At 41.7% G+C, this 27,855-nt stretch overlaps 1 protein-coding gene across 9 annotated transcripts in view; it reads left to right on the plus strand.

Moving 5' to 3' along the window:
* The window catches only part of POLD3 (DNA polymerase delta 3, accessory subunit), a 55,098-nt gene that overhangs the window by 3,140 nt on the left and 24,103 nt on the right, over positions 1-27,855 (plus strand). For 7 of the 9 annotated variants that reach the window (XR_012157568.2, XM_073334102.2, XM_073334118.2 and 4 more), the window contains exons 3-10: positions 1,552-1,654; positions 4,399-4,438; positions 6,036-6,168; positions 9,174-9,438; positions 14,699-14,771; positions 16,962-17,124; positions 18,481-18,590; positions 27,614-27,708. Coding sequence is in view for 8 of the 9 variants with exons in the window: in XM_073334102.2 (XP_073190203.2) it covers positions 1,552-1,654; positions 4,399-4,438; positions 6,036-6,168; positions 9,174-9,438; positions 14,699-14,771; positions 16,962-17,124; positions 18,481-18,590; positions 27,614-27,708 (982 nt within the window). In the remaining variant the exon portion in view is untranslated. Of the gene's footprint in view, positions 1-1,551; positions 1,655-4,398; positions 4,439-6,035; positions 6,169-9,173; positions 9,439-14,698; positions 14,772-16,961; positions 17,125-18,480; positions 18,591-19,168; positions 20,307-27,613; positions 27,709-27,855 lie in introns of those variants that run through there. The other 2 variants (XM_073334136.1, XM_073334082.2) reach the window with 2 other exon arrangements.

Genomic DNA, 27,855 nt, shown 5'->3' on the forward strand with positions numbered 1-27,855 from the left:
TCCAGAAAGATGTAAAGTCCTGTGTTTTCTTTCAGATACTTATTTAGGATTGTATTTAACATGCCTTATTCATGCCTCACTTAAGCAAGTATTGCTTTAGAAAGAGATCTTAAGTAGGCCCTTTTTATAGCTTTATATAATAGGTGTGAATGTTATGTAGGAAATGATAATCTTAGAATTGTATTAGTGTAGGAATGTGTATAGGTCCTCTCTTGCTGAAAGGTCTCAAAGCGTTTTACAAGCTATGGCCCAGTCCTGCAATTGGATCTGTGCAGATGTAAGAGGCTGCCTCTGCATATCTAATCTCAGGATTGTGGTCCCCTGTATTATGCAGCATTAAGGTGGAAATATAAAATACAGTCAGGAAATACAAAAAGTCACTGACAGCAACTATAACTGACCCATTCTACAAATAAATATTTGCAATCACTATCCGGGGGGTTAAATGCACACTTCACTGTATACTTACACGTAACAGCCTAGATATAACCAAAGCTAAATATTTGCAATATGGACAAGTTAACTTTACTATCAGAACCTTTTGGCATTTCCAGACTTCACTGTAAATTTTCAGCCTTAACATTGTAGTAACATAGCTCTTTGTACTTCATTTTCTAGGAGTGTGAAAATAACTTACATTCCTTGAAGTACATAATTGTCCATTAAAGTCATTGGTGTGGTACTTACAGGAGCCATATGATTCCTCTAGGAAGTTTGTTGGGAAGTGGTCTGTACATCGACTTCTCAGGGTAGGCTATAAGTGGCCAGTGAGAGTCCTAGGTTCCTGCTTCCCACCATGGAGGGGGAGGGCCAAGGAATGGCCCAGAGACCCATTCCTAATCTTGGATGAATACGGTCTTGAGGATGGACAGAGGACCCCATTTGAGTATTTAGATGTTCTGGGGGCTGGGCTGTGTTCTACGGTGAATGAAAAAAGTACTCCTTGGGATGAGATAGGAAGATTAAGGTGAAGAGGAGCTAGTTAGATAAAACATAAATGGGAGATGTTTCGATTCCATCTTATATGGATTCCATCACTTTGGTATCCATAAGTATCCCAATAAATACAAATACACACAGAGCAATTCACTGTATGTATGTATATATATATAATATAAAAATCAGACAGACGCACACACACACAAATTTGTCTAAACCCGGTTTTGTGACGTGAGGTGAGGGCATACAAAACAGGAACTGGTAGTTCAGTATGTGTATTATGTGAACAGAGCCTTTAATATCCTAATGATAGGCAAGGTATAAATGCCTAGATAGAACTATGGAGTGTTGTAGCTGTGTCAGTCCCAGGATATTAGGGAGACAGTGCGGGTGAGGTAATGTCTTTTATTGGACCAACTTCTGTTGGTGAGAGAGACAAGTTTTTGAGCTACACAGAGCTCTTCAGAAGAAGTAAACATGTTTAGTGAGTTCAGAACATTTTACTGTTATCAATCCCATGAATATCACATAAATCAGTGGGAATTGGTAGATGATAGGGTGAAGAGTTCTTTTCCTTCCAGGTGGTTAACATTCGTTTCTCTTGTTGTACAGGATGCTGTATGACTATGTAGAAAGGAAGCGAAAGGAGAATTCAGGAGCTCAACTGCATGTCACCTATTTAGTGGCAGGAAATCTCATTCAAAATGGACACATTGTGAGTACTCAACTCCCTCAATTGTGTGTGCCTTGTTTCTCTGTGTCCTGCCTTGTTCTGTAATCTTTGGCGCAACAACTCTATTACTGCTTTTACTGTTGTTTATTTCTGGTGGTGCCCACAATGTGCTAGATTTATATGACCATAAAAGAAGGTGCAGTCTCTGTCCAATGAGCTTGCAATCTGACAGACAAAACGACAGACTGGGGAAGGAATTATATTGACCATGTTTTGATAATACCTTGATAACAAAACAGGGTTTTATTCTGTTGATATTACACTGTCAATTAAAATGCACAAAACCAGTGTTTTCTTTTTCCTTTTTTTAAACTGGTTATATAAAATTACCTTAAATGTGCTGGATACATAAGGTGGAAAAAAATAAGCTTAACGAGACATGTTTTGCATTTAAAACTCACTAATATTTATTAAACAAAGGAATTATTAACTGTAGTTAGTGAATTGCAGAGTTGTCTGGTCACGCTGGGCCAGATTTGCAAAAGTAAGCACCTAAAGATGCAGACAGTGACTCCCACGAGGCACCTAAGTAGGTTAAGTGCCTATCTCCCATTGAAACTAATGGGGGTTAGGAGCCTAAATTGCTTAGTTGCTTTTGAAAATCCCACTTTAGATGCCTAAATACATTTGAAAATCTGATCCCATGTCCTTCATGTTTTTAAAATTAGTAGATCTCGTCCTCACCCCACAGGTTTATCCATAGATTAGAAGAGGGAAAAAAAGCTTTGCTGCTTTTTGAACTTCTAACCAGTTCCTCAACTTTGAACGAGCTCGACCAAATGAAGAAAATATTAGTTCTGTGCCTGCTCGCTAAACTGAAACCCAAAGTAATTCGGGCCAAAGCTTTTCTGTGCAGCAAAAATTGAAACTACTTGCATTTGAAAAAAAAGTAATACCAGGATTTGTTCTATTGTAAAGACTAAATACTACAGATATTTACTAATGCTGTACGTAACCTTTTGACATAGTTATAAAGCTTAAGATGACCTTGGAAGTTAAAGATAGGTTTTCCCCGTGTCTGTATATAACGAATAAAACAGAATACGTTAATTCATAAATTTGGGGAGGGCTCATTGATGCAGCATTTTTTTTATTCATTTACGTGATTTGAATAGATTACAGTAAATGTACATCTTACCATAGATTGTAGGCTGTCATAATGTCAAATTTAGTTTTAAACAAGTTTATTTTTTAAAATTAAAATGTATTTAATTTAAATATAGAACATCCATTTATAATTTAAAAAAATATTTTTATCCATTCTGGGAAATATTATAACATGCAATTAGAGTGACACGCAAAGAAGATAATACTTAGGAGCAGCATTTTGTAAGTGCTGCACGGGGGGGAAAATAACAAGTTTTGAGAGAAGCCCAGAGAGGAGCTGTAGGAATTTAAAGAGAAGGCCTGGTCTTGGAAGAAATGATAGGTTTTGGAATAGATGAGGCTTTATCTGACACAAGGTTATTTAATGTGGAGGAGACTAATGAGCTTGTGTCATGGCATTTTACATTAAACATTGTTTCTTAATTTGAGAGTTCCTGATGATCTTGCAATACTGACTCCTCTCAGGAGGGGCTGCTGCAGGGCTGTAGATTTAACACTGCAAGAATTACTTGAGTGGAGAGATGGAAATTGAATACCTCATAGATCTCTCTTCATAGTATCCTATTTTATTCACTACATGCTCCTTTTACTGTTATCACACTGCTCACTACCTTTTCCAACCCTCAAGGGATGGCTCAGACTGCTGCTTTTCTATCCTTGGCTCTTAGACTGTTCCCAGATTTCTCTTTCCTCCCACTTCGACTGTCTGTTTGTGGGTATTGAATGAACACACAATTGGTTAATGTTGTCCGACCCATGAATTCTGATATTCTTTGCATGGATTGCAATCATCTTTACATGGTAATCCAGCTGTACACAATAATAATACTTGGCTCTTACACAGAGTTTTTCATCAGTGGATCTCAAATCAGGAATTACATGCACATTGTGGAATACGTTTCCCTGGATCTGTGTCTCTGGCTGTTGGATGAATGCTCAATTTCTCATTGTATAAGACCTTGTCTGCGCTAACCATGTTAACTGTAATGTGTCCATCATCTTAAATGTTTACAACTAACATGGGTCAATGCATCAGATTTGTTCCTGGCACAGCCATATGTCTGCTACCTTAGCTTGTGCACACGTACCGTGCTGCACAATTGTTCTTTAATGCATTTGGGCAGCTGTTCCGTTACTGCTTCATCTGCTGCCGCCAGAGATGGAGGATTGGGTGTTTCTCCAATGTTGTAGTGATTTGGGGGATATTGCCCCAGGAAAGTAGGCCTACAAGGCCCCAAAAGACTATTATGACAGAGCCACGATCAAGTTTTGTGCTACTATAAAGCCGCATTGAATATCCATTGACCATGTATTTTGTTTTCTTTAAATTTCAAGACCTTGGTTCCTCATTGTGATAAATTATCATTTCTTTACAAAAAGAAAAGGAGTGCTTGTGGCACCTTAGAGACTAACCAATTTATTTGAGCATAAGCTTTCGTGAGCTACAGCTCACTTCATCGGATGCATACTGTGGGTGCATCCGATGAAGTGAGCTGTAGCTCACGAAAGCTTATGCTCAAATAAATTGGTTAGTCTCTAAGGTGCCACAAGTACTCCTTTTCTTTTTGTGAATACAGACTAACACGGCTGTTACTCTGAAACCTGTCATTTCTTTACAGTGCCACAAGGTTGCAGTAGTGAGAGAGGATAAACTGGAAGGTAGGTGATTTCGGGAATTATGATTTTTATAACTTTTTTTTTCTCTGAAGGAATAATGTCAACAAAAACATTGCCCATCTGTACACGCTGTCTTCGGGTATTTTAATCAAATTATTGGATTCAGGTGTATTCGCTTTTTCCCAGAACCTTTAGAATCTGAGCCCATATCAGCACAACTTCTCAAACTTGTAGCTTAGTAACTGATTTTTAGGTAGCACTTCTTTTATGGAGCAAGGGATCACTTCACCTGTCACTGAGGCAGCTGCCACTAGGCTGGAATGTAGCAGTACTGGAACTGTGCACAGCAACACCTCACAACATGTTAGGATGGCAAGGGAAGAATACTGAATCTGACTGTGAAACTATAAGGGGAGCTTAGGCCGAATCAGAACACTGGGGCCAACAGCCCTACTTTCTGGGAAGTGCAGTGGGGATCTTCATTAGCCACAAGTGTCTTAATGTCCCATAACCCCATGCAGGGAAGTTTGATTCAGTGCTGAATGGGAAGTGCTACTTACTAAACTGCTAACATCGCTTTCTGAAGCAGCTATAGTAATTTGCTGACAGTTTTTCATCCAACTGTCTGAACCTAACCCTGCCTGTGAGATCTGATGAATCTCAGCCTAAATGCTTAGGACTACAGGCCATTATTAATTTCCATCTGATGACTTTGGCATCAGATAATATACCACTATTTTCATTGTTCAGTTGAGTCTGCAAATGCCTCAGTACTAACATTCCAGCTTCACTAGTCAGGCTTTTGTCATTTCACTGTTGAAAACCAAAACTTAACAAGTCTAACATGGGATTTTTCATAACTATGCCATTCTTGTAATCTGAACGCCTTCTAGTAGTACATTGCCACTTGTTTTGTTCTCTCATCCTCTCTCCAGGGAGAGAGTTGTGTGTATGGTGGAGCGTGTTGTTTTGATAGGGTTTTTTCTGTAGTTGTTGTCTTTATGTGCATGTTGCTATGCATTTATATTAGACTTCAAAGCCAGATGGGACCATCGTGATCATGCAGTCTGACCTCCTGCACATCCCAGGCCACAGAATCTCGCACATATGCTCCTAAAATAGACCCATGTTAAAGAAGGCAGATCAAAAATATGCGTTGAACTTGGAGTGGAAGGTGTTGAGGTTTATGATGGTCCATAATTCTAATGAGAGTTCATTTCACAGCCCGGGAATAGCCTCCATGACAGCTCTGTCTCCCACTCAGATAAACTTTACCCTTAAGATAGAAAGTTCCATTGTGCAAGAGGAGAGTTGTCAACCACAGCCTTCAGCCCAGCGCTTTAGGCAGTCTCTTAGATATCCTGGATCCAGGCCACGGAGCACCTGGAAGATTAGGATGGAGACTTTGGAATTTACTTAGTATTCCGTGAGAAGCCACTGTAGAGTGGAGAACAGGTTTGATGTGCTTGTGGAAGCCTGAATTCTGAGTCAGTGGGTAGGTTAAAAATGGGTGGTACTAAGATCCAAGAATGCTTTCTCAAAGTTAGAACCGGGTATCAAACACACCGCTCTTCAGCTTTTCTGTCATCTTCGATTGAGGCTGGCTGTGCTAATGAAGGGCTTTCCTGTTGATTTTCAGCAATGAAGTCTAAGCTAGCCATGATTGCTAGTGTGCATGTCTACAGCATTCAGAAAGCCATGCTGAAGGACAGCGGGCCCCTCTACAATACAGACTATGATATCGTCAAGACAAACCTGCAGAACTGCAGCAAGTGAGTTAAGCAGTGCTATCATATGAACATTCTTCTTGGACCCCCTTTTCCTTTTAAAATTGTTTGAATGTGGGGCTGATGAGTTGCATTTATATAGCACTCTTCATCAGTAGAACTCAGTGTTTTACAAAAACGAGTCTGCGTTGTTACTCTGTCTGTCAGAAAGGCAAATTGAAACTGATGTCCAGAAACGTGCAGTGACGTGCCTATTAGGTTGCCTATTAAGTCAAGGGCAAAGTCTCAGATAGAACCCAGGTCTCTTGACTCCCACTCCTGTGCTCTGTCGTCTGGAGCATGCTGCCTCCTAAAAAGGTGCCCTGGAAAATGATGTCCTTTTGTACAGAACAGATAGTCTGGGCAAAGGCAGTGCAAGCCTTCCCCATACCTGATTGGGAAAGGGATCACCCCTGAATTTAAGGGGAATTCTGTCTCCATGGCTGGTTAATCCTTTTTCCTTTCTGAGATTGATAGCAGGGGGCCAAGTAATGCCAGTTGTGAAGGTGATTTCTGTCAGGTCGGCAAGGGACTGGATTGAGGCCACCAAAGTAACTTTAAATAGGCCTCCAGACAGCTATTAGATAATGACTCCACATTTGAGCCTCTTGTGGAATTACTATCTCCGTTGTATTTATGCACCTCTGTTTTACAAACACCTGTTGTATACTTTTTTCTTTGTACACCTGGGCAAATTAGAGTGAATTTAGTTTCCATAGTGATAGCTGATCGTGCCATGAAATCCACTAGGGACTTTCCTATGGCCAATCTATTTCATGTGGAAGGCACTCCGCTACCAAAGTGATGGGCAGCAGTACAAATCCTAAAATAGATAGGCATTTGCAAAGCAGCTACCTACAAGAGAATGTTTACTATCCCAGCCAATGTTCTGTAGCTCAGGGGGGCGCAGGCAGAGTTGTTTTTCCTGAGTAGATGATAGCAAGCACCATAGTAAATGATAGAAAATTATGGTCCAATTAAAATGTACAAAGTTTGGCCATAGTTGCCATACTTTGATATTAATGTATCCTCGGGCAGTGCTACTCAAAGTGGTGGTCCGGTCCGCGAGCCATCGGCTGCTGGTCTGTGCGCACATTGGGGGGAAAAAAATCGCCGGTCCCCCACATCAGATAGCTTGAGAAGCACTGTCCTAGGGCACCCTCTGCAGTGAAATCTGTATCTTGGTGTAAATCCATGTTTCTGACTTAAAAATTGCTAAGGTTTAGGCCATATAGAACTTTAAAATAACTCTCTCTAAAACTTGTTTTTAAATCCATGCGGTGTCTTGGTGCTGAATTTTCTAGCTGAATTTAAAACACGTAGCCTGTAATTCAGAGATGACTTACACTGCAGGCAATACTTGTTGTTATGAGCTGAACTGGTTGGGCATAGCAGAGGAATAAGATATTCTTCTCCATTTTATCATTGTAGCTTGTTAATTTGTGAGCTAATTAGAATAAATTTAGACTGATGTGTTTCCTCTTTCTGAAAATTGTATTAATGTAGTAGTCAGCTATTAGGTTTTAACGCACACACAAAAAGCAAAAAAATCTTACAGCTGGTTTTCAACATGAAAACAGTCCTGTGGACTTTGGGCCTGATCCAAAGGCCATTGAAGTCAGTGGGTAATGGGTTTTAATTTGGGGTAATCGCACTGCTCCTCATTAAGGTGTAGTGCAGATGCAAAACCTTAACAGTGACCTCTGCAGTGTTAAGGCAGATTAACTTCCCAAATATATGGAATTTGTGATGGTCAGATATGCTGACCCATTGATATAATTGATGTAAGTGAATGAGAGTTGACTGTTAAAGTTTTGCATTTTGCTGTGAAATTGATGAAGTTGGGGTATGTATTACTTATGGGTGTCTGGAGATGGCATCTAAAGTGAAAGCTTTATGGGGTGTTGGAGTGTGTTATTGTTAGTTTTGAAGGCAAATGAAGGTGGAAAGGAATGCACACATCTTTTCCCTTCTTATTTCAATGCTTGTAAGGTTTTGGGTGGACTGGGTATGTCCTCTCGCAACCTTAAACTAGGTTAGTGACTATGTTGTTTGTTAGTGTATGTTAGTTTCTACTTAATGTGAAATTAATTATGAGCTGTGCTTATACAGTGCTAAGTCACAGTAGTGGAATGGTATGAGATTGTTTGTTTTTTTATTTCTTATGTAAATAAAAATACTCCATGATGAGTTAATTGGATAAATCAGAAAGTGCAGTTCTTATCAGCTCCCATAGTGCTTTGGTGTTTCAAAACAAAATCAGGCTGGGAGTTGATCTGGTGGTTCACAAAGGGGATAAGGATTCAGGACCTGTCAGTGAATTGCTTTGTAACCTTGAGCAAATATTTACCTTCTGCGCCTCAGTGTCCCCTGTCAACCAAATTTCAGATCATATAAGGATGTGTTCCTTATATCCAAAATGTGCATAGAAATAACTTTTGTGTACTGAGTCTCCAAATGCTTTGGATGTCCTCTGAGCCACTTGGATAGTATGGCTCAATCTATAATACTTAGCTATTTCACAGGGTGGTTCGTGAAGCTTGGCTACTACTGTGAGGGGTGCATTAGAAATTCTGAAAATAAGATCATTCGTGTTGTAGACTGTCAGATGAAATATATTTACAAAATATTATTACATTTATATGGAAAGCTTTAGCAAGTGATTCACTGGTAATACAAATGTAACCAATTTAGGAATAAAATTGCTGCTTTCCCTCCCCTTTTCCCACTGTGTAATGACAAGTGTTTTTCCTCAATGAAATTTGATCAGCTTGTTTTGTATTTTAATGCTTCAACCCCTGCTGACATGTTCAAATGATCATTTCAGTGTGATCTCTCCCACTCTTAACTCTCTGCTAGCTTTTCTTTGTAGTCCATGCCTGAATTAAATTGCTCCTTTTCCCCATAACAGTATAATATAAAACCAGGAAAGTAAGACACTACTAGAGAGGAAAGTGAGGTGGAAAATAAGACGTTAAAGTGCTAATTAAATTTTTCACTTCATCACCCAGGTTTAGTGCCATTCAGTGTGCCGCTGCAGTCCCCAGGACGTCAGCTGAAGTTCCTCAAGTTCAGACGTCTGCACAGGCTGATTCCCAGACACCAAATGACACACATGCTGTCAATGTGCCTACAGTCAATGGTCATGTCTCATCAACTGCTAAACAGCCCTCCCCTCAGCCCAAAGGGATCATGGGAATGTTTGCTACAAAATCAGCTTCCAAATCCCAAGACACAAATAAAGAAACTAAACCAGAGTCCAAAGAGACAACAATTGTAAGTTACCTCAACATCCTTTGGCAATTTGTTTGGATAATAGCCTTACTGACTTCTCTTTTACTCTTCAATCTAAATAAAATTTTTTCAGTGGCAACCCCCTCCCATTGCTTCGAATTCTAGCCTCATTGTCGCCCAAGAATACTGTGCTTGTGTTAACACACAATAAACCACTATCTTGGGAAGGTGACTTTGTTCAGATTTTTTTTTTTTTACGAAGGCCAGGTCTACACTACAAACTGATATTGGTATAGCTACGTCTCTCAGGGGTGTGAAAAATCCACATCTCTGAGTGACGTAGTTGTACCTATTTAACCTCCGGTGTAGACAGCGCTATGTTGACGGGAAAGCTTCTCTTGTCGACATAGCTACCACTTCTCGGGGAGATGGATTAACTGTGCCGACAGGAGAAGCTCTCTTGTTGCCTTAGGTAGTGTCTTGACTAAAGTGTTACAGTGGTGCAGCTGCAATTACTGTATGTAAAGACAAGCCCAAAATTCCTCAAAATAGAGCCTCCCTTGTGCCAGTTTTTTATCAACTCCAGTGTTGCTAACACAAGAGAGGAAGTACAATCCAAAGCTAAAGTATGAGGCAGTTTGGTCAGTTACTTACATCCAGTTCATTAAGGTCTCCTTCCCAATGACTCTATCATAGTCAATCCTTTTAACTCACATCCCCACAAATTGTATTAGCCCTAGGATCTGATTAATACTCCTAACTACCCAGCATAAACTCCTACATTTATAACAAACTGTATACACTGAGTGCACTTTAAGAGGCTTACATACTTGATCTCATTTTATGTCTGTGTACACTTAGAACTCAAAAGGCAGTATGAAACTTAACTGTGGTAGATGTGTACACCGTTTTACAATCTTGGTTAACAACTGTAATTTGTTTAGTTTCAAAGATACTTTACAACAAAGCTGATTGGAACCTTTTACAAAACAAGGACACACACTGTAACTGTGACACTCAACACTCTTTAACGCTCATGCCCAACCATGAATACTTCCTTACTAATTTGTATCCAATTTCAGTAATCAGTCAACTAAGAAGAACTGTATTACTTATCAGACTTTTCCTCAGCTGTCAGCTTTCAGCTCACTGTTCACTGTTGACACTGCAAATGCAGGTGGAGGAAAGAACAGACAAGTCTTCCCAGTGCTCTAACAGGCAACCTGAATTGCTGCAAAATAGAAAATGACATGGAAAGGTTCCTATACAAGATAGTATTTGATGTCACCCCCAGGACCCCAGTCTTCTACCTTCCTGATGTCTTTGGCTTTCAGAAAGTGATGTGATGCAGGAGACAGGTCGTTTTATCCCATTTCTACTGGGTGGTCCTGCTTGACTCCTGGTTTTGGAGGTGCTGGTGTGGACCAATGAGATGCTGACCATACTTCTGCCAAAGATTCAAAATGTCCAATCAAAAATGAGAGTTGTTCTCTCTCACCATCTGATCAGGAAGTGAGACATCACCTTTGAGTTTTCACAAGTGGGGCTGGAATTTTGCAGGGTTTTAGAACATAAGAACGGCCATACTGGGTCAGACCAAAGGTCCAGCTAGCCTAATATCCGATCTTCCCACAGTGGCCAATACCAGGTGCTCCAGAGGGAATGAACAGAACAGGTAATCATCAAGTGATCCATCCCCTGTCGCTCATTCCCAGCTTCTGGCAAACAGGGGCTAGGGACAGCATCCCTGCCCATTCTGGTTAACAGCCGTTGATGGACCTATCCTCCATAAACTTATCTAGTTCTTTTTTGAACCCTGTTATAGTCTTGGCCTTCACAACATCCTCTGGCAAAGAGTTCCACAGGTTGACTGTGCCTTGTGTGAAGAAATACTTCCTTTTGTTTGTTTTAAACCTGCTGCCTATTAATTTCATTTGGTGACCCCTAGTTCTCATGTGATGAGAAGGTGTAAATAACACTTTCTTTTTTACTTTCTACACACCAGTCATGATTTTATAGCTCTCTGTCTTATTCCCCTTTATTCGTCTCTTTTCCAAGCTGAAAAGTCCCAATTTTATTAATCCCTCCTCATACGGAAGCCATTCCACTCCCCTGATCATTTTTGTTGCCCTTTTCTGACCCTTTTTCAATTCCAGTATATCTTTTTTGAGATGGGGTGACCACATCTGCACTCAGTATTCAAGATGTGGGCATATTTTGGATTTATATAGGGGCAGTATATTTTCTGTTGTCTTATCTATTCCTTTCTTAATGGTTCCCAATGTTCTGTTCACTTTTTTGATTGCCGCTACACACTGAGTGGATGTTTTCAGAGAACTATCCGCGATTACTCCCAAGATCTTTCTTGAGTGGTAACAGCTAAATTTAGAACCCAGCATTTTATATGTATAGTTAGGATTATGTTTTCCAATGTGCATTACTTTGCATTTATCAACATTGAATTTCATCTGCCATTTTGTTGCCCAGTCACCCAGTTTTGTGAGATCTTTTTGCAGCTATTCTCAGTCTGCTTGGGACTTAGCTAACTTGAGTAGTTTTGTATCATCTGCAAAGTTGCCACGTCACTGTTTATCCCTTTTTCCAGATCATTTTTTAATATGTTGAACAGGACTGGTCCCAGTACAGACTCCTGGGGGACACCACTGTTTACATCTCTCCATTCTGAAAACCGACCATTTATTCCTACCCTTTGTTTCCTATCTTTTAACCAGTTACTAATCCATGAGAGGACCTTCGTTCTTATCCCATGACAGTTTACTTTGCTTAAGAGCTTTTGGTGAGGAACCTTGTCAAAAGCTTTTTGAAAATATAAGTACACTATATCCACTGGATCCCCCTTGTCTACGTGCTTGTTGACCCCCGCAAAGAGTTCTAGAGGATTGGTGAGGCATGATTTCCCTTTACAAAAACCATGTTGACTCTTCCTCCAACATTATGTTCATCTATGTGTCTGAGAATTCTGTTCTTTACTGTAGTTTCAACCAGTTTGTCTGATACTGAAGTCAGGCTTATTGGCCTGTAATTTCTGGGATCACCTCTGGAGCCCTTTTTAAAAATTGGCGTCACATTAGCTATCCTCCAGTCATTTGGTACACAATAACTCTTTGTGCAAAACATCTTGTCATAGCAGCTTGCGTAAGACAAGTTGGTCATAGCTGTTGGTACAATCACCTTGGGACATACATTAAACACTGGATGGTTTGTTCTGGTCAGCAACTTACCTCCATAACTTACCTCACTTTCCATGGGCCCCTCTGTGGTGCCTCCCTTGGCCAGCTTTGCTGTTATGCTTGCTCAGGTTGCACTGTCTCCATCAATGCTTTGCTAGCTGCTGAAATGTCCAGTTCTAAGTTCCTATTGCTAATACAAAGTCCCTCGGCATTCTTTAAACTTGTTTTAACAGTCCATTATACAATTCAAAGTCACTTAAAGAACAGTTGCTCCCTAGCAGGCTGGTACAGCTGTATAAATCTTCCACTTCTTATTTTAACAGTGGTGGGACCTTTGTAAATATGGCTCAGCTGAGTCTGTGCTTCATTGATCCGTACAGTTCTGATTATTCTACTTTGCGATCAAATGTCTTCATAACATACTACTTCCGTCTTTTTTTATTTACTGCCTCTTTCAACACAGAAGTATTTCACTAACTTGATAGCATAAGCATGTTTGATTGCAAATATTAGCCTTGCTTCTTCACTTTTCACTAAACTACAAGAAATCAATATGAATGCAACCCCCTTTCTCTAACAGATTTTCCCCTGAGTTAAACCGTGTCATTAAAGTTTTCTACATTTTGACCAAAGTTGTATCATTTATAGTTGACTTCCGTTTTACATAGATAACTTCATTTAATTGCAGTTGTTGATGCAGGCTGGTTCTCTGTTTTTCATTTGACTTCCATCTGGCAACACAATGTAGTATCTTAATATTTAGTATCCATTTTTAGTTCATTCATTCACAGACGGAAAAAGGGAAGTCTCTTCGGCTGCACCAATAGTACACTCTGGTGAAAGGCTGAAGAAACTCAGTCTATGTGGAAAGTTTGACGAAACCTTGCTGTTAGACTTTGAGGTTTTTTTATTCTCTCAGCCCTCTGTCCTATCTTTTCTGAAAAGTCTTGATGTCAGGGCAATACTTAAATAGTGATGACTAAGGCCCCCAAATTTTAAGTTATTATGCCCAGTAGAACGATGCCAATTTATGCCAGCTGAAGTTCCTGCCCTTTGTAGTGCCTAGCAGTTAGTGGAATGTGAACCTAAAGAGTATCCATGAGCTCTCCCTAGATGATAACTTATGTTAGGGTCATTAAAGTTTGGACTCTGAGAGAGGCATTTGCAGCTGGCTTTTCACGTGCCCAAAATACTCTTATCCCCTGTTTCTTCTGAGAAAGGTAGGATACTCATAGTATTGAGACATTTAAAAAAATAAATAAAAAAAAGAGGAATAGCAGGAAGATTAGACCTTAATTTAGAGTAGTGTTGATAGATTTTTAAAACACTATGACAGATAAATGGATATTTTTTTTAAAAAATGGTTATCGTAGCTTCACAATGTCTATGTTTTCATAATTTAACATACATTGGTTCAAAGTGAATTTAGGGATGGTGAAATACGCTAGCTTGATGATCTTGGAGACTAAGGGAGTTGGGCATTGAAAGTCAATGAGACTCGGGCATCTAATGCCCATTGGCACTTTTAAAACTCTTACCCTGCAGATTGGGTATGTTTACAGAACAGGTATAGCATGAGTAGTGGAAGTGCAAGCTCCTTTACACTGTTCTGCCAGTGTGTCAGTGAAATGGGGTAGCCTAGTCTCCACGCCCCTTTCAGTCTTTGGGTGGTCTTTTGTCAATCAATGCAAATTGAGGTAGTGGTGTTTTACGATATGAACATTTGTTCACTGGGAATTGGTCTGAACCCCAACAACTTATTTAGTAAATGATGCTGAACAGCCATCAGATGGGAATGACTTTGCGATCTGGGTTGACCTTGAACCAGTGACCTAAGAGTGAAAAGTTCCATGCTCCTTTAACAGTTCCCTGAAACATTAAGTCTCTGCAATGGAGAAATTCAGTCTTTGTTTTCCCATAAACATGCTGTTGAAAAGAAAAAAATTAGTATGTTGTTTTAGTGAGTTTTATGTATCTAGAGACTGCAGTACTATGTATTTTGAAGGCTGCATGTGCCAGGTTTGGTGGAGGTCTTGTGAAAATTCTAGTAAACACAAGAATTAAAATAGTGTATGAAAAACTCTTACAGTTTCTCTTACCTTTACTTCCAGGCAACTACAGTAAGCAGCAAAACTTCACCCAAAGGGAATGCAATGAGCAACTTCTTTGGAAAAGCTGCCATGAGTAAGCATGATATTATATGCATCTGTCTCCGGAAATCATTGTGGTAATGGGTGGGCTAATTGTAGTAAGGAACTACTTTGGAACATTAGGAAATCATTGTTTACGTAAAGTATTGAAGCAGTTAAAATATGGATGATAACAAGTGTGTATTCTTTGCTATATAGGAGAGTTGTAAGTGGAATATTCCTATACTAAAAACTTACTAGGTGGAGATCAATTGGGCTGACACTTGTCATACAGATTTTTAACACAGGAGGAATTTTTATTGCATAAAATTTTTGATTTAAAATGAGCATATTTGGGCAGGAGAACTGACTCCTTGAAAATAGTTCCTGAAAACTGCTATACACAGTGTGTGTTAGTGGTAGTGATTTGAGGAAAAAAAGCAAAGGAGGAAGAGGTAGCTGGTCTTGGAATTCAGATCATTTGTGGGATAATAAAGAGCGGACAATTGGAATGGATGAATGAGGGAGATTTTTCTAAGTGAAATTGTGAAGATTCTGAAAGGAAAGGGTTTGGGGAACAAACGTGTCAGACTTTCTTCAAATGTAGCAAGGAAAGTAGGAGGAGCCAAGGAGGTGTTTCTGGAACAAAGCTGGGGGTGATATTGGTAGTGTTGCTATGAAACACATCTCCTGGATTTTGCACAGTGCAGGATCTGGCACGGAGCATTTAATAAATGATATTAGAGTAGTGTCTGATCATAGCGATAGAGATCCGCTTAAGGTTCCATTGTAAGTCTTTGTTTTGTTAAGTATGACAGTGTAAGGTGAGGAGATTGTCATCATAAACTTTAAAATTATATGAACAGTTATTACCATGAATCCAATTAAATACTTAATATCTACAAAGAGCCCAAGATCAGAAGAACACGTTCTAAAAAGTGGAGAAGCTGACATAAAATGGAAAGGTAACTAATTTGGAATAAATGACTTTCTTCCTCTACTTTGTTGCCATGTGTGGTGTGCTATTACTACCCTGGTACTGAGCTCCTGCGAATACACCCCTTCAATGACCTTTGTCTGGTGACTGAAAGGATGGAGCAGCATTGCCAGGAACAAGGGGGCTGAGAGAAACTTGGCTCTTGGGAACTAATATCTGTCTTCCCTAGCCTCAGAAACTTTATCTCAAGTCTCTGGCAGTGACAAACAATGATTGGGTCCTCTGACTTTTGCTGCTCAACATGCGGATAGACATTTTGTGTCATAGGTGAGATGCATTACCTAGCTAGGATCACTGAAATTTTGCTAGATGAAGCAGCTGGCACATTTTTGATGGACCTTCATCCAACTGACGGCTTGATTCAGCATGAGCCAAAGGATGGGTGCCAGAAAGATGCTGATGGCAATTTTATTAGACTGTCAGCAGTCTCTGATCCCATTGATCGTGAGGTTTTGTTGACTCAGTTGTTGAATATTTACTCTTACTCCTTGAAGTATCTAAGATGTGGGTTTTAGCTTGTCATCTCTCCTATTCAGTATACATTTAAGGCTGCTGAGTGAAATCAAGGCATTGTGGTTAGACTGCTGGTGTATAAGACCACTGCCTATCATTCTGACCAATATTGTCTCACTTGTTCTTTGTATTCCCCTGTCTGTCTGTGTCCACCTGTTGTCTCTTGTCTTGTACTTAGATTGTAATCTCTTTGGGGCAGGGACCATCTCTTTAGTCTGTGATTGTACAGTGCCTAGCACAGCTGGGTCCTAAGTTATAACTATGGCTCCTCGGTGCTGTGGTAATACAAGTAATAATCGTGGGCTACAGTGTCATGACCATAGAGGCTAAACACAGCTCTATCTGCACTTCATCAGTCCTGGATTTTGCTGTTTCTCTGCTTCTCGTACCTGTCTAATATTTGGACTTGGGTAGGAGTGAAGTGGCTGAGCTGAACCCAGAAGATGGAAATTATGTTGTGTTGAGGGATTCATCTAGAGCAGTAGAGGGGATCATGCCTGCCCTTTCATGTGGAAGTGTAGTGGTTCCCTTTTTCTGGTATGGCTTGCAGTTGTAAGGTCATATAGGATCCCTTGATGCTTCTGGATTTGGTCTGTAGTGACTTCTTCCATCTGTGGCTGACTGAGACTACAACCTTTCCTTTTGCGTGCAGACTCTGTTTATTAATTCCTTTGTCATTTCCAGTCCATGTCGAATAACCAGTGTGCGCTCTTACTTTGTTTGTATTATTCACAGATAAGCTTAAAGTCAACTCTGAGTGTGAACAGCCAAAGGAAGAAAAAACAGTAGCCAAGCCCTCAGTTTCAGTAGTGGAACCAAAATCACCCCCCAGTGCAGCAGTGGAGAAACCTGGGAAGAAAATGGAGCCCATGAAAATTCAGCAGAAGGACAAAAGAAGGTACAGCAGTGGTTTTCAGACTCTGATCTATAGGACCGCTTGCTGATGGTCTGCAGAGAGCTGCCTGGTCACATGGTGCTGGCTCAAATCCTTGTTTCCAGCAACATAAATTGCATTAAAGACAGCTAAAAATATATTAAAAAATTTTCCTGCTATTTCTTTTCCATGTAAGCAATAGCTGTAGCTACAATAGGGACATTATGCAATTGCAAATGGTAGGGCGGTAGTCCAGGTAATCACCAGTGGGCGGGGGAGGTGTTCTACGAGACAATCTCTTTATGAAGTTGCGGCCCAAACTGAACAAACTTGGTAACCTTTGAGAGCAATATGGGGAGCTGGCAAGAGCACCTGTATTGCAGGGTGGATTTATATTCCCAAGTTTGTGTACAGACAGCTTTCATCATGTGAAGTTCTGCTTGATGGTTGAAGTAACTGATGTACTGCTGCATTTTAAGACACTGAATTACCTTGGGTGATGTTCCAAGTAAAATTAAGTGCAGTCCTGTGTTTTTAATCCAACCCAAGCTGACAGACCAAAAATCATCACAGCCTCATGGCTGTTTGGTGGCCTGGGTATAATTAATTGGTGGTCTCATTCCATTTCCTGCTGCATAGGTATACACATCACCCAGCTCACTGTCACAGCTGCTGCTAATTGGCTTCCTTGTAGATCGTCTCATTTGAGAAGCCAAGGGCCTGGAAACTGCACGTTGGCAGTGCAGTGTAGGGAAGGCTACTTGGGTTTACCTGTTCTATGAATATGCAGAGGCCTTCAGCCTCCAGGGCTTTTAGTCTGGCATGTCGTGCCAGCTCTAAAAGAAGAAAGAAGCTGTTCTACTTTTCCAGTAGCAAAATGCGATTACATTAAAAAAGTCTTTAAAAAATGGCTCCAGAAATCTGAGACACTACCTCATAGTCAGTGGCAAGGAGTCTATCAAAATAACTTCTGAGTGGGTCTGTTAGGACACTAGTTCTTAGAAGGCTGAGCTGTGGTGACGAGGTCAGTAATGCACTCCTGCCAGGCTACCTTGGTCAAGCGAGATGAGGTTCTAGACAAACCTCTCTGCATGCTGCACTGGAGGGGTGCTAGAGAAACTTTTGCCATATGAAGAGCTGGGACTGGGTGAGAAGGATGGTCCTTAAAAAAAAAAAAAAAAAAAAAAAAAGTCCATACATGTGTGTGCGTGTGTGTCCACTTACGTACTTAGTTGTGCATTTTGGAGATGTCTGCAAGGTACTTGCTTTCCTTGTGATCTGAAGATTGTAATGATGAAGATTGTAGTTGCCTAAATCTGTCTTTTTTTTTATAAGCACACCAGAGGGGTGAAGCATGTTCAATTTGTTCCTTTGTGCCAGTAGAGCGAAGAGGGTGGATATGTCAGATAATGAGGGGAAAGAGGATGAAAATCTGAAGAAAAAGAGGAGGCGAATCAAGCGACCTCAGTCTGACAGCAGTGAAGATGAAGGTAAAAAGATGTGATTACAAGAAACTAACCAAGGAAACCTGGGGCAGGGGTTCTTGTTTTGACCATATTACTAAGTGATACCACCACCCAAAGCTATTAAAGTCAACAGTTGAGGGAATAATTTGGAAGACCCAAGAAGTATTTGTGGGCCCAGTATCCATGCAAGTGGCTGCAGTCTGAGTTTTTTTCAATATTTTTGCCACAAGCCACCTCAGTGTACATTCTGGAGGCCCCAAGTAATTTGGTCTTACCGTAGCTGAGCTCAGACCTGGCTCTGTCCTCGGCGAGTATGTTACCAGTTGCACAATCTTGTGCAAAGTGGTTTCTTTGATATCCTGTGAAAGGTATAGCGCCGCCTCAGTGTCATAACCAGTTCATTTAGTAAATTGTAAGTAGGGTGCCTCAGGAGTTAGTTTTTAGGATCTTGAGTGTTCATAATGTTTATAGAAATGGTTTGGATGACAATACTAAAAGTGAGACTTTCAAGAATACAGATAATAGAGAAACAGGATGCAAAACAATACAGCCTGACCCAGCAACATGCTGAGTGTTTTTGATGCTCATTGACTTTTTGATAGAAGCTGAATGCACAGAACTTTGCAAGATAGAGGCCTGTAACAAGGAACAGCACAGCCAGATTCCAAAGGATTTGGGTATTGGAGGTCACAGATGCCGTTCAATGTAGATAATTGGGAACCAAACTGGGGAATGCGTGTTAAATGAAACAATCGTTCAACAAGCTGATCAGGAAAAGAATTCGGAGGTTGTTGAAAAATGAATGAAACCATCATTCAGTGCACAACAAGAAAAGGTACAACAGATGCTAGGTTGTATTGGAAAAGGATTGGAATACAGAATGAGAATTTGCTTTATGAGAAATACTGTGCAGTATTCGAGAAACATTCCTAAAATGAATAGAGGTTGTCATAGAAGTTAAACATGGGAAAGACCTCTTAGATTATTTTGTCAATCTCCCTGCTAATGCAGAATTGCTTTCTTTGTTCACGTTTTGTCCAATCTAGTTTTAGATGTCCCACATGATTTGGACTTCTACCACTTCCCTTGTGAAGCTGTTCCTCAGGCTGATTAAATCTCTCAGGGACTTTTCCCTGATGTTCCATCTTAATTTTCCCTTTCTTAATTTAGTCACATTATTCCTAAATACAACTCCTTGTACACTGTTTTAAAAAACACAAAAAAACCCTGCTCACCCTCCTTGGTATTTACATCTTCATGTTATCTGGCCTTTCCCTTTAGTTCCCAAGCTCTTATGAGGGAAGAATAAAATCAGCCTGTCTAGCCACCTGATCACTTTCATTGCTCTTCTGTGATTTTCTTCCAATTTGTCAATATCATTCTGGTAAGAAAGTGACCCGAAGTGAATGCATTATTTCAGTTTTCCAGCAGAGCCAAAGAAAGAGACTATTCCCAATGTTCCATTGGCCTCTTTTTTTGCTGCTGTATTGCATTGCAAGTGCATCGTATTTGCTGTTCACCAACACTTCTGTCTCTCTTCTGCATTAGAATATCTGCTCTGGATTATTATATTTTGGGTAGTTAAGTCTTCTGGGTACACTATCTTGTCACTTTCCTCAAAATTTGATCCAGGGGTATATGTGTTCTCTTCTTCCTGTCTGGGTGTGTCTAGCACAGGGCAGGCAAACTTTTTGGCTCGAGGGTCACATCAGGGAATAGAAATTGTATGGCGGGCCATGAGTGCTCACAAAATTGGGAGGAGAGTGAGGGCTCTGGTTGGGGGTGCGGGCTCTGGGGTGGGGCTGGGAATGAGGAGTTTGGGGTGTAGGAGGGTGCTCTGGGCTGGGACTGAGGGGTTTGGAGGGTGGGAGGGGGATCAGGGCAGGGGTGGGGAAGGGGTGCAGGTTCCCACTGGAGGTGTGGGCTCTGGGGTGGGGCTGAGGATGAGAGGTTTGGGGTGCTGGGGGGTGCTCCGGGCTGGGATTGAAGGGTTTGGAGAGCAGGAGGGAGATCAGGGCTGGGGCAAGGAGTTGGGGTGTGGGGAGAGGCTCAGGGGTGCAGGCTCCGAGCGGTGCTTACCTCAAACGGCTCCCGGAAGCAGGGGCATGTCCCTTCTCCAGCTCCAACGCGGAGGCGTGGCAGCTCTGCACGCTACCCCATCCGCAGGCGCTGCCCCTGCAGCTCCCATTGAAGTGCTGGAGGGGGCCATTGGAGCACAGAGGAGCCGGAGTGGGGCCATGCCGCAGCTTCCGGGAGCCGCGTGGTGCAGCCCCTGACCCAGCACCCCTGCTGGAGCAGGGCCGAGCCACGTGGTGCAGTTCCCGACCCAGCGCCCTGGCCAGAGCTTGCGGGCCATAGATTACCCACCCCTGCTCTAGTAAATTACCTCAATTGTCCTTCCTTTGTTTTCAGTTTTCTGTTCATTGTCTCTTTACTCTAAGAATGTCACCATCAGACTCTTAATTAAATTAGAAATATAGGAACTGCCACACAGGATCACACCAGTGGTTCATCTGGCCCAGTATCCTGTCTCTGAATATGTAGCTCATAGGTGTTGTAAATAGTTTTGGCATAGTGCTACCTCTCTTCCCCTTTTGCCCCAGTTCACTTAAATTGATTGTAGCCAACCCGAGTCAGTTTTGAATCCAGAAGACTGGTACCTCTATTGCTTAGGCAAAGACCATCTCAATCAAATCTGATTTAAAAACAAGGAGGGGCTGGAATTCATTGGAGTACTCAGACAAGAGCAGTGTGTCATCAGCAGAAATGCATAACATTCAGTGTGTGTGTGTAATATAAGAACAAGAATATAATCGATTCCAGTGCTTCGTGAATCCAAGCGCCCGCCTTGTTCGTATCCTGTTTGTTTTAGAAGATTTTCACTTGAGCGATGTAGTTATCAATTTGTCAAATTAGGTGTTGTCTAGGCTAGAAAGTGTTTGCTGCTTTGATTTTATCGGTATAGTTAGTGTCAAAACCCTTGCAAGGGTGGATGCAGTTATACCTGTATAGCTTACTGCAGTTCAGGAAGTGCATTACACTGTATTGGTGTAAGGCACCTTTATACTGGTATAACTATCAGGAAACAGATCACATCCCTAACCAAATTTAGGCATCAAGGTAAGAGATTGAAGTCCAGGACCTCCATGGGAGCATTCTCTGCAATGCTTCCAGTTCCATGCGCAGGGCCAGTTAGACAAGCAAACCTGCAGGTCTGAATGCGTGGATGAGACAATGGTATAGGGAGGAGGGGTTTAGATTTATTAGGAACTGGGGAAACTTTTTGGGAAATGGGGAGCCTATACAGGAACCATGAGCTCTACCTAAACCAAAATGGAATCAGTTTGCTGGCACTAAACGCTAATAAGGTCATACAGCAGTTTTGAAATTAATAGCTGGGGGAAAGCCGACAGGTGTGGAGGAGCACATACATGGTTCAGACAGAGACATCCCTTAGGGGAGGATCTATTAATAGAGATTCTCTGTGTCCTAGTAAGGAGTAGAGGATGGAAGATGATAAAATACAGGTAGGATCTGATGAGAAACAGTCAAATGAAAAAGAATCCTATTCAATGACATCATGTAATGGCAGACAGCTAAAAAGTGACAATTTTTTAAAGTGCTTATATACAAATGCTAGAAGTCTAAATAATAAGATGGGTGAACTAGAGTTCCTTGTATATGACGATATCAATATAATAGGCTGTGACAAGTTGGATCACAGAAACCCCCTTGGGGACTGCCACCTGTTAAGACTACCTCTGAGCCCGTTTTCCCCCTGGGACTTCAGAACCTTGCCTTGTTTGAGCCAGACACGCTTGCCTGCTGCAAACATAGACTCAAGTCTGAACCGTGTCCCCTAAAAGCTTCAGGCTTAACTGAAAACAGCTTAAGTGTTCCTATCTCCAACACTCAGATGCCCAGCTCTCAATGGGGTCCAAACCCCAAATAAATCCGTTTTACCTGCATAAAGCTTATACAGGGTAAACTCATAAATTGTTCACCCTCTATAACACTGATAGAGAGATATGTACAGCTGTTTTTCCCCTCTCCCTCTCCCTCTCCCCCCCGGTATTAATACATACTCTGGGTTAATTAATAAGTAAAAAGTGATTTTATTAAATACAAGTGGATTCAAGTGGTTCCAAGTAATAACAAACAGAACAAAGTGAATTATCAAGCAAAATAAAATAAAACATGCAAGTCTAAGCCTAATACAGTAAGAAAACTGAATACAGATAAAATCTCACCCTCAGAGATGTTTCAATAAGCTTCTATCACAGACTGGATGCCTTCCTAGTCTGAGCACAATCCTGTCCCCTGGTACAGCCCTTGTTCCAGCTTAGGTGGTAGCTTGGGGATTTCTCATGACTGCCGCCCCCTTTGTTCTGTTCCACCCCCTTATATAGTTTTGGCACAACGCAGGAATCTTTTTGTCTCTCTGCGTCCCCACCCCTCCTTCTAAATGGAAAAGCACCAGGTTTAAGACGGATTTCAGTACCAGGTGACATGGTCACATGTCCTGTGAGATCCCAAGCCTTCATTCCTCCCAGCCTGACTCACAGGAAGGCCTGCCTGCAAATAGCACCATCCACAGTCAATTGTCCTGGTTGATGGGAGCCATCAAGATTTCAAACCATCATTAATGGCCCACACTTTGCATAACTACAATAGACCCTTAGAGTTATATTTCATATTTCTAGTTTCAGGCACAAGAATGATACGTACATACAAATAGGATGACCACACTCAGTAGATTATAAGATTTTTAATGATACCTTACAAGAGACCTTTTGCATGAAGCATATTCCAGTTACATTACATTCACACTCATTAGCATATTTTCATAAAATCATGTAGAGTGCAACGTCACATAGGCATCACAGAAACTTGGTGGAATGAGGATTATCAATGGGACACAGTAATACCAGAATACAAAATATATCGAAAGGACAGAACAGGTTGTGCTGGTGGGGCAGTGGCACTATATGTGAAAGAAAGCATAGAATCAAGACACCATAATAGAGGCTCAACTTAAATATATACCCCAAATTAAAAAACATACTAAGAGAACCAAAAAAGTGCCACCATGGCTAAACAACAAAGTAAAAGAAGCAGTGAGAGGCAACAAGGCATCCTTTTAAAAAGTGGAAGTTAAATCCTAGTGAGGAAAATAGAAAGCAGCATAAATTCTGGCAAGTGAAGTGTAAAAATATAATTTGGAAGGCCAAAAAAGAATTTGAAGAACAGTCAAAGACTCAAAAAGTAATAGCAAAACAATTTTAAAGTACATCAGAAGCAGGAAGCCTGCTAAACAACCAGTGGGGCCATTGAACAATTGAGATGCTAAAGGAGTACTCAAGGATGATAAGGCCATTGCGGAGAAACTAAATGAATTCTTTGCTTCGGTCTTCACAGCTGAGGATGTGAGGGAGATTCCCAAACCTGAGCCATTCTTTTTAGGTGACAGATCTGAGGAACTGTCCCAGATTGAGGTGTCATTAGAAGAGGCTTTGGAACAAATTGATCAATTAAACAGGTAATAAAATACTAGGACCAGATGATATTCACACATGAGTTCTGAAGCAACTCAAATGTGAAATTGCAGAACTACCAACTGTGGCTTGTAACCCATCATTTAAATTCGCTTCTGTACCAGATGACTGGAGGATAGCTAATGAGAAGCCAATTTTTAAAAAGGGCTCCAGAGGTGATCCTGGCAATTAGAGGCTAGTAAGCCTGAGTTCAGTACTGGGCACACTGGTTGAAACTATAGTAAAGAACAGAATCGTTAGGCATATACTGAACGTAATTTGTCGGGGAAGAGTCAACATGGTTTTTGTAAAGGGAAATCATGCCTCACCAATCTACTAGAATTCTTTGAGAGGGTCAACAAGCATGTGGACAAGGGGGATCCAGTGGATATAGTGTACTTACATTTTCAGAGAGCCTGTGACAATGTTCCTCACCACAGGTTCTTAAGCAAAGTAAGCTGTTATGGGATAAGAGGGAAGTTCCTCTCATGGATTGGTAACTGGTTAAAAGATAGGAAACAAACGGTAGGAATAAATGGTCAGTTTTCAGAATGGAGAGAGGTAAATAGTGGTGTCCCCCGGGGGTCTGTACTGGGACCAGTGCTATTCAACATATTCATAAATGATCTGGAAAAAGGGGTAAAGAGTGACATGGCAAAATTTGCAGATGATACAAAACTACTCAAGATAAATCCAAAGCAGACTGGGAAGAGCTACAAAGGGATCTCTCAAAACTGGGTGACTGGGCAAGAAAATGGCAGATGAAACTCACTGTTGATAAATGCGAAGTAATGCACATTGGAAAACATAATCCCAACTATACATATAAAACGCTGGGGTCTAAATCAGCTGAAAACATTCACTCAATGTGTAGCAGCAATCAAAAAAGCTAACAATGTTGGGAATCCTTAAGAAAGGGATAGATAAGATGACAGAAAATATCATACTGCCACTATATAAATCCATGGTGGGCCCACATCTTGAATACTGTGTGCAGATGTGGTCGCCCTATCTCAAAAAAGATATATTGGAATTGGAAAAGGTTCAGAAAAGGACAACAAAAATAATTAGGGGTATGGAATGGCTTCCGTATGAGGAGATATTAATAAGACTGGGACTTTTAGGCTTGGAAAAGGGATGACTAAGGGGGGATATGATTGAAGTCTATAAAATCATGACTGGTGTGAAGAAAGTAAATAAGGAAGTGTTATTTACTCCTTCTCATCACATAAGAACTAGGGTCACCAAATGAAATTAATAGGCAGCAGGTTTAAAATAAACAAAAGGAAGTATTTCTTCACACAACGCACAGTTAACCTGTAGAACTCTTTGCCAGAGGATGAAGGCCAAGACTATAATAGGGTTCAAAAAAGAGCTAGATAATTTCCTGGAGGTTAGGTCCATCAATGGTGTCCCTAGCCTCTGTTTGCCAGAAGCTGGGAATGGGCGACAGGGGATGGATCACTTGATGATTACCTGTTCTGTTCATTCCCTATGGGGCACCCTACATTGGGCATTGTGGGAAGACAGGATACTGAGCTAGATGGACCTTTGGTCTGACCCAATATGGTTGTTCTTATGCTAGCAGGTTTAGTCCTCTGGCTAGCCTTCAGTGAATGTTTCAAGCCTTGCAAAGGAGTTTTCCAGACCGTAGTTACTTTCAGAATAATTGCAAATGAGGAGAATTTGAAACTGTCTGCAACTTTTCACCTGGGAAAGGCTAGTAGCGAGCTTTGTCTATCTCAGCAGGTAGCACCTGCAGAAAAGATCAGTGATTAGGTGTCACGGGTGAAGAGGCTTGGTGCTCTGGAACCGCTCTGAATGAAGTTCAGACAGAACCCTCCTGTAGGGTGGCACCCCGCAGGGCACACACTCACAAGGGCGAGCCTGCTTGGCTTCATTGCCTCCTGGGTCTGACCTCAGAGTGTTCAGCATGCATTTCATGCCATGAGTTCCCCACAGTGACTCCACCTGAATAGGACACCTGGGAAAGCCTTACGTGCCCCCTTAAGCGACCATGCACCCCCAGCTTCCCAGTCAGCAGTGACTCTCAGCCAGTGCTGTAAAACAGAAGGGTTTATTAGTCATCTGGAATACAGCATAAGCAGCTCTTGTTAGTAGAGAAAGTGGGAAGGTTCAGCAAAGTCCATCGGGGGGGCGGGGCAGGAGGGAGAGGCAGGGCTCTGGATCCCCCTGAGTCCCAAACCAGAAGACTGCCCAACTTCCAGCAGCCTTCCCTCAGTCATGCCGTTACCCATCCTCCGTCTCTTTCCTGGGCACCTCTCTTTGGTCTCCAACTCCTTCGGCTGGCTCCTTGCAGAAGATGGACCCTGGTCATCAGTTGCCAGGATACAGTGTGTCTGGGTGTTGACTGGGCCCAGGGAACTATGTGGCAGTCAGACCTGTCCTCGAGGGGTCTCTGCCACAATCACCCACCCTTGTCCCATCACCTAGATACTTGTGCAACACAGAGGGGGAAACTGGGGCACTCATACTGTTCATGGAAAACATTAAGAGAGTTCCCACTTCATCACATTAGGTTCTAGTGTTTGCATGACACCTGCCACATATCGACTGTTTGCAGCAAGGTGAAATACCGAGTCATGTGATCCTGCTCACTGTTTGTGTTTCTGTGTCTCGGATTGAGTCCTGGTTTGAAGAACGTAATTTATTATTTAGTATTGGCAGCCAACTGTTTCACTTGAGCCCTGCTTAGCCTATGAAGGTCAGCTGGCCACACGCCTGGCACAGTCAGAACTCTTAACGCTGACCTAATCGGTTGGGATAGTTACAGATCCAGAATTCATGTTACACCTACAGTATGCACGCTGCTCTACAGCCAGCCGAGGCAGGGAGGAGGTGGAGCCCAGCAGGAACTGTGTCCCCCCTGCCAACACTTTCATTGTTCTTATTAAGCAATAGGTTGGAGGAGGAAGTTTTCCCCCCACTACTGCCTCTCCCCAGGTTTGAAGCCTCACATGGTAGCAACTTTCACTTGGGCTGAAGAGGACTCTTCTTATAGCCATGTAAGCTAGTCAGAACTGTGCCTCTGGAGTGATGCAAGGCACTTCTCCCCATTGCCCTGCGCTGAACTCACAACCCCCTCACATCTCTCTCCCTCTGCCGCACCCACATCTCTTACACGACTGCAAACCTTGTTGGCTTCTGTCTGGCAAAGGTATGGGAAGCGCCAATGCTGCAGCAGCTGCTCTCCACGGGCTCCAGAAGGTAGCACAGCATCAGGTTTTGTTCCATTTGCAATTTGAAGCCATTGAGAACTGGGAGTCTGCAGCACCTCTGACGATGTAGCCAGTCACTTGGGGCTTAAACCTGGACTTAGATGCCTGACTTTAGGCATGCAACTTGGAACATTTTGCCCTGACTTTAATAAGACAACAGCTTTACAGGCAAGGGCTAAATGTGCTTAACAAATGCCATGGGAAATGCTGCAAGCCAATATGGGGGCACTGTCCCAAATGCCATCACTATGTCCAGCTCTTTTTCTCTTGGCAGATGTCTCAGTATCTCCCACACCTCAAGAAGCTACCCCCCCCTTGCCTTCTCCAGAGCCTGCACTGAAGATTGAACTAGAACCAGAAACGACTGAGGTAATGGCACATTATGGTGACAACTTGCATTTATATGTGTTTTTGTCTTGATAAAATGAAGAAATCCAGGGTGTTTGCAGAAGCAGGGCTGTAGGGTGTGCTGGGGCGGGGCGAATAGTTGGTCAGACCTGACTTTGATAATGAGAC

The sequence above is a fragment of the Lepidochelys kempii genome, chromosome 1 (genome assembly GCF_965140285.1).
Source record: "Lepidochelys kempii isolate rLepKem1 chromosome 1, rLepKem1.hap1, whole genome shotgun sequence".
Classification (NCBI taxonomy): Eukaryota; Metazoa; Chordata; order Testudines; family Cheloniidae; genus Lepidochelys; species Lepidochelys kempii.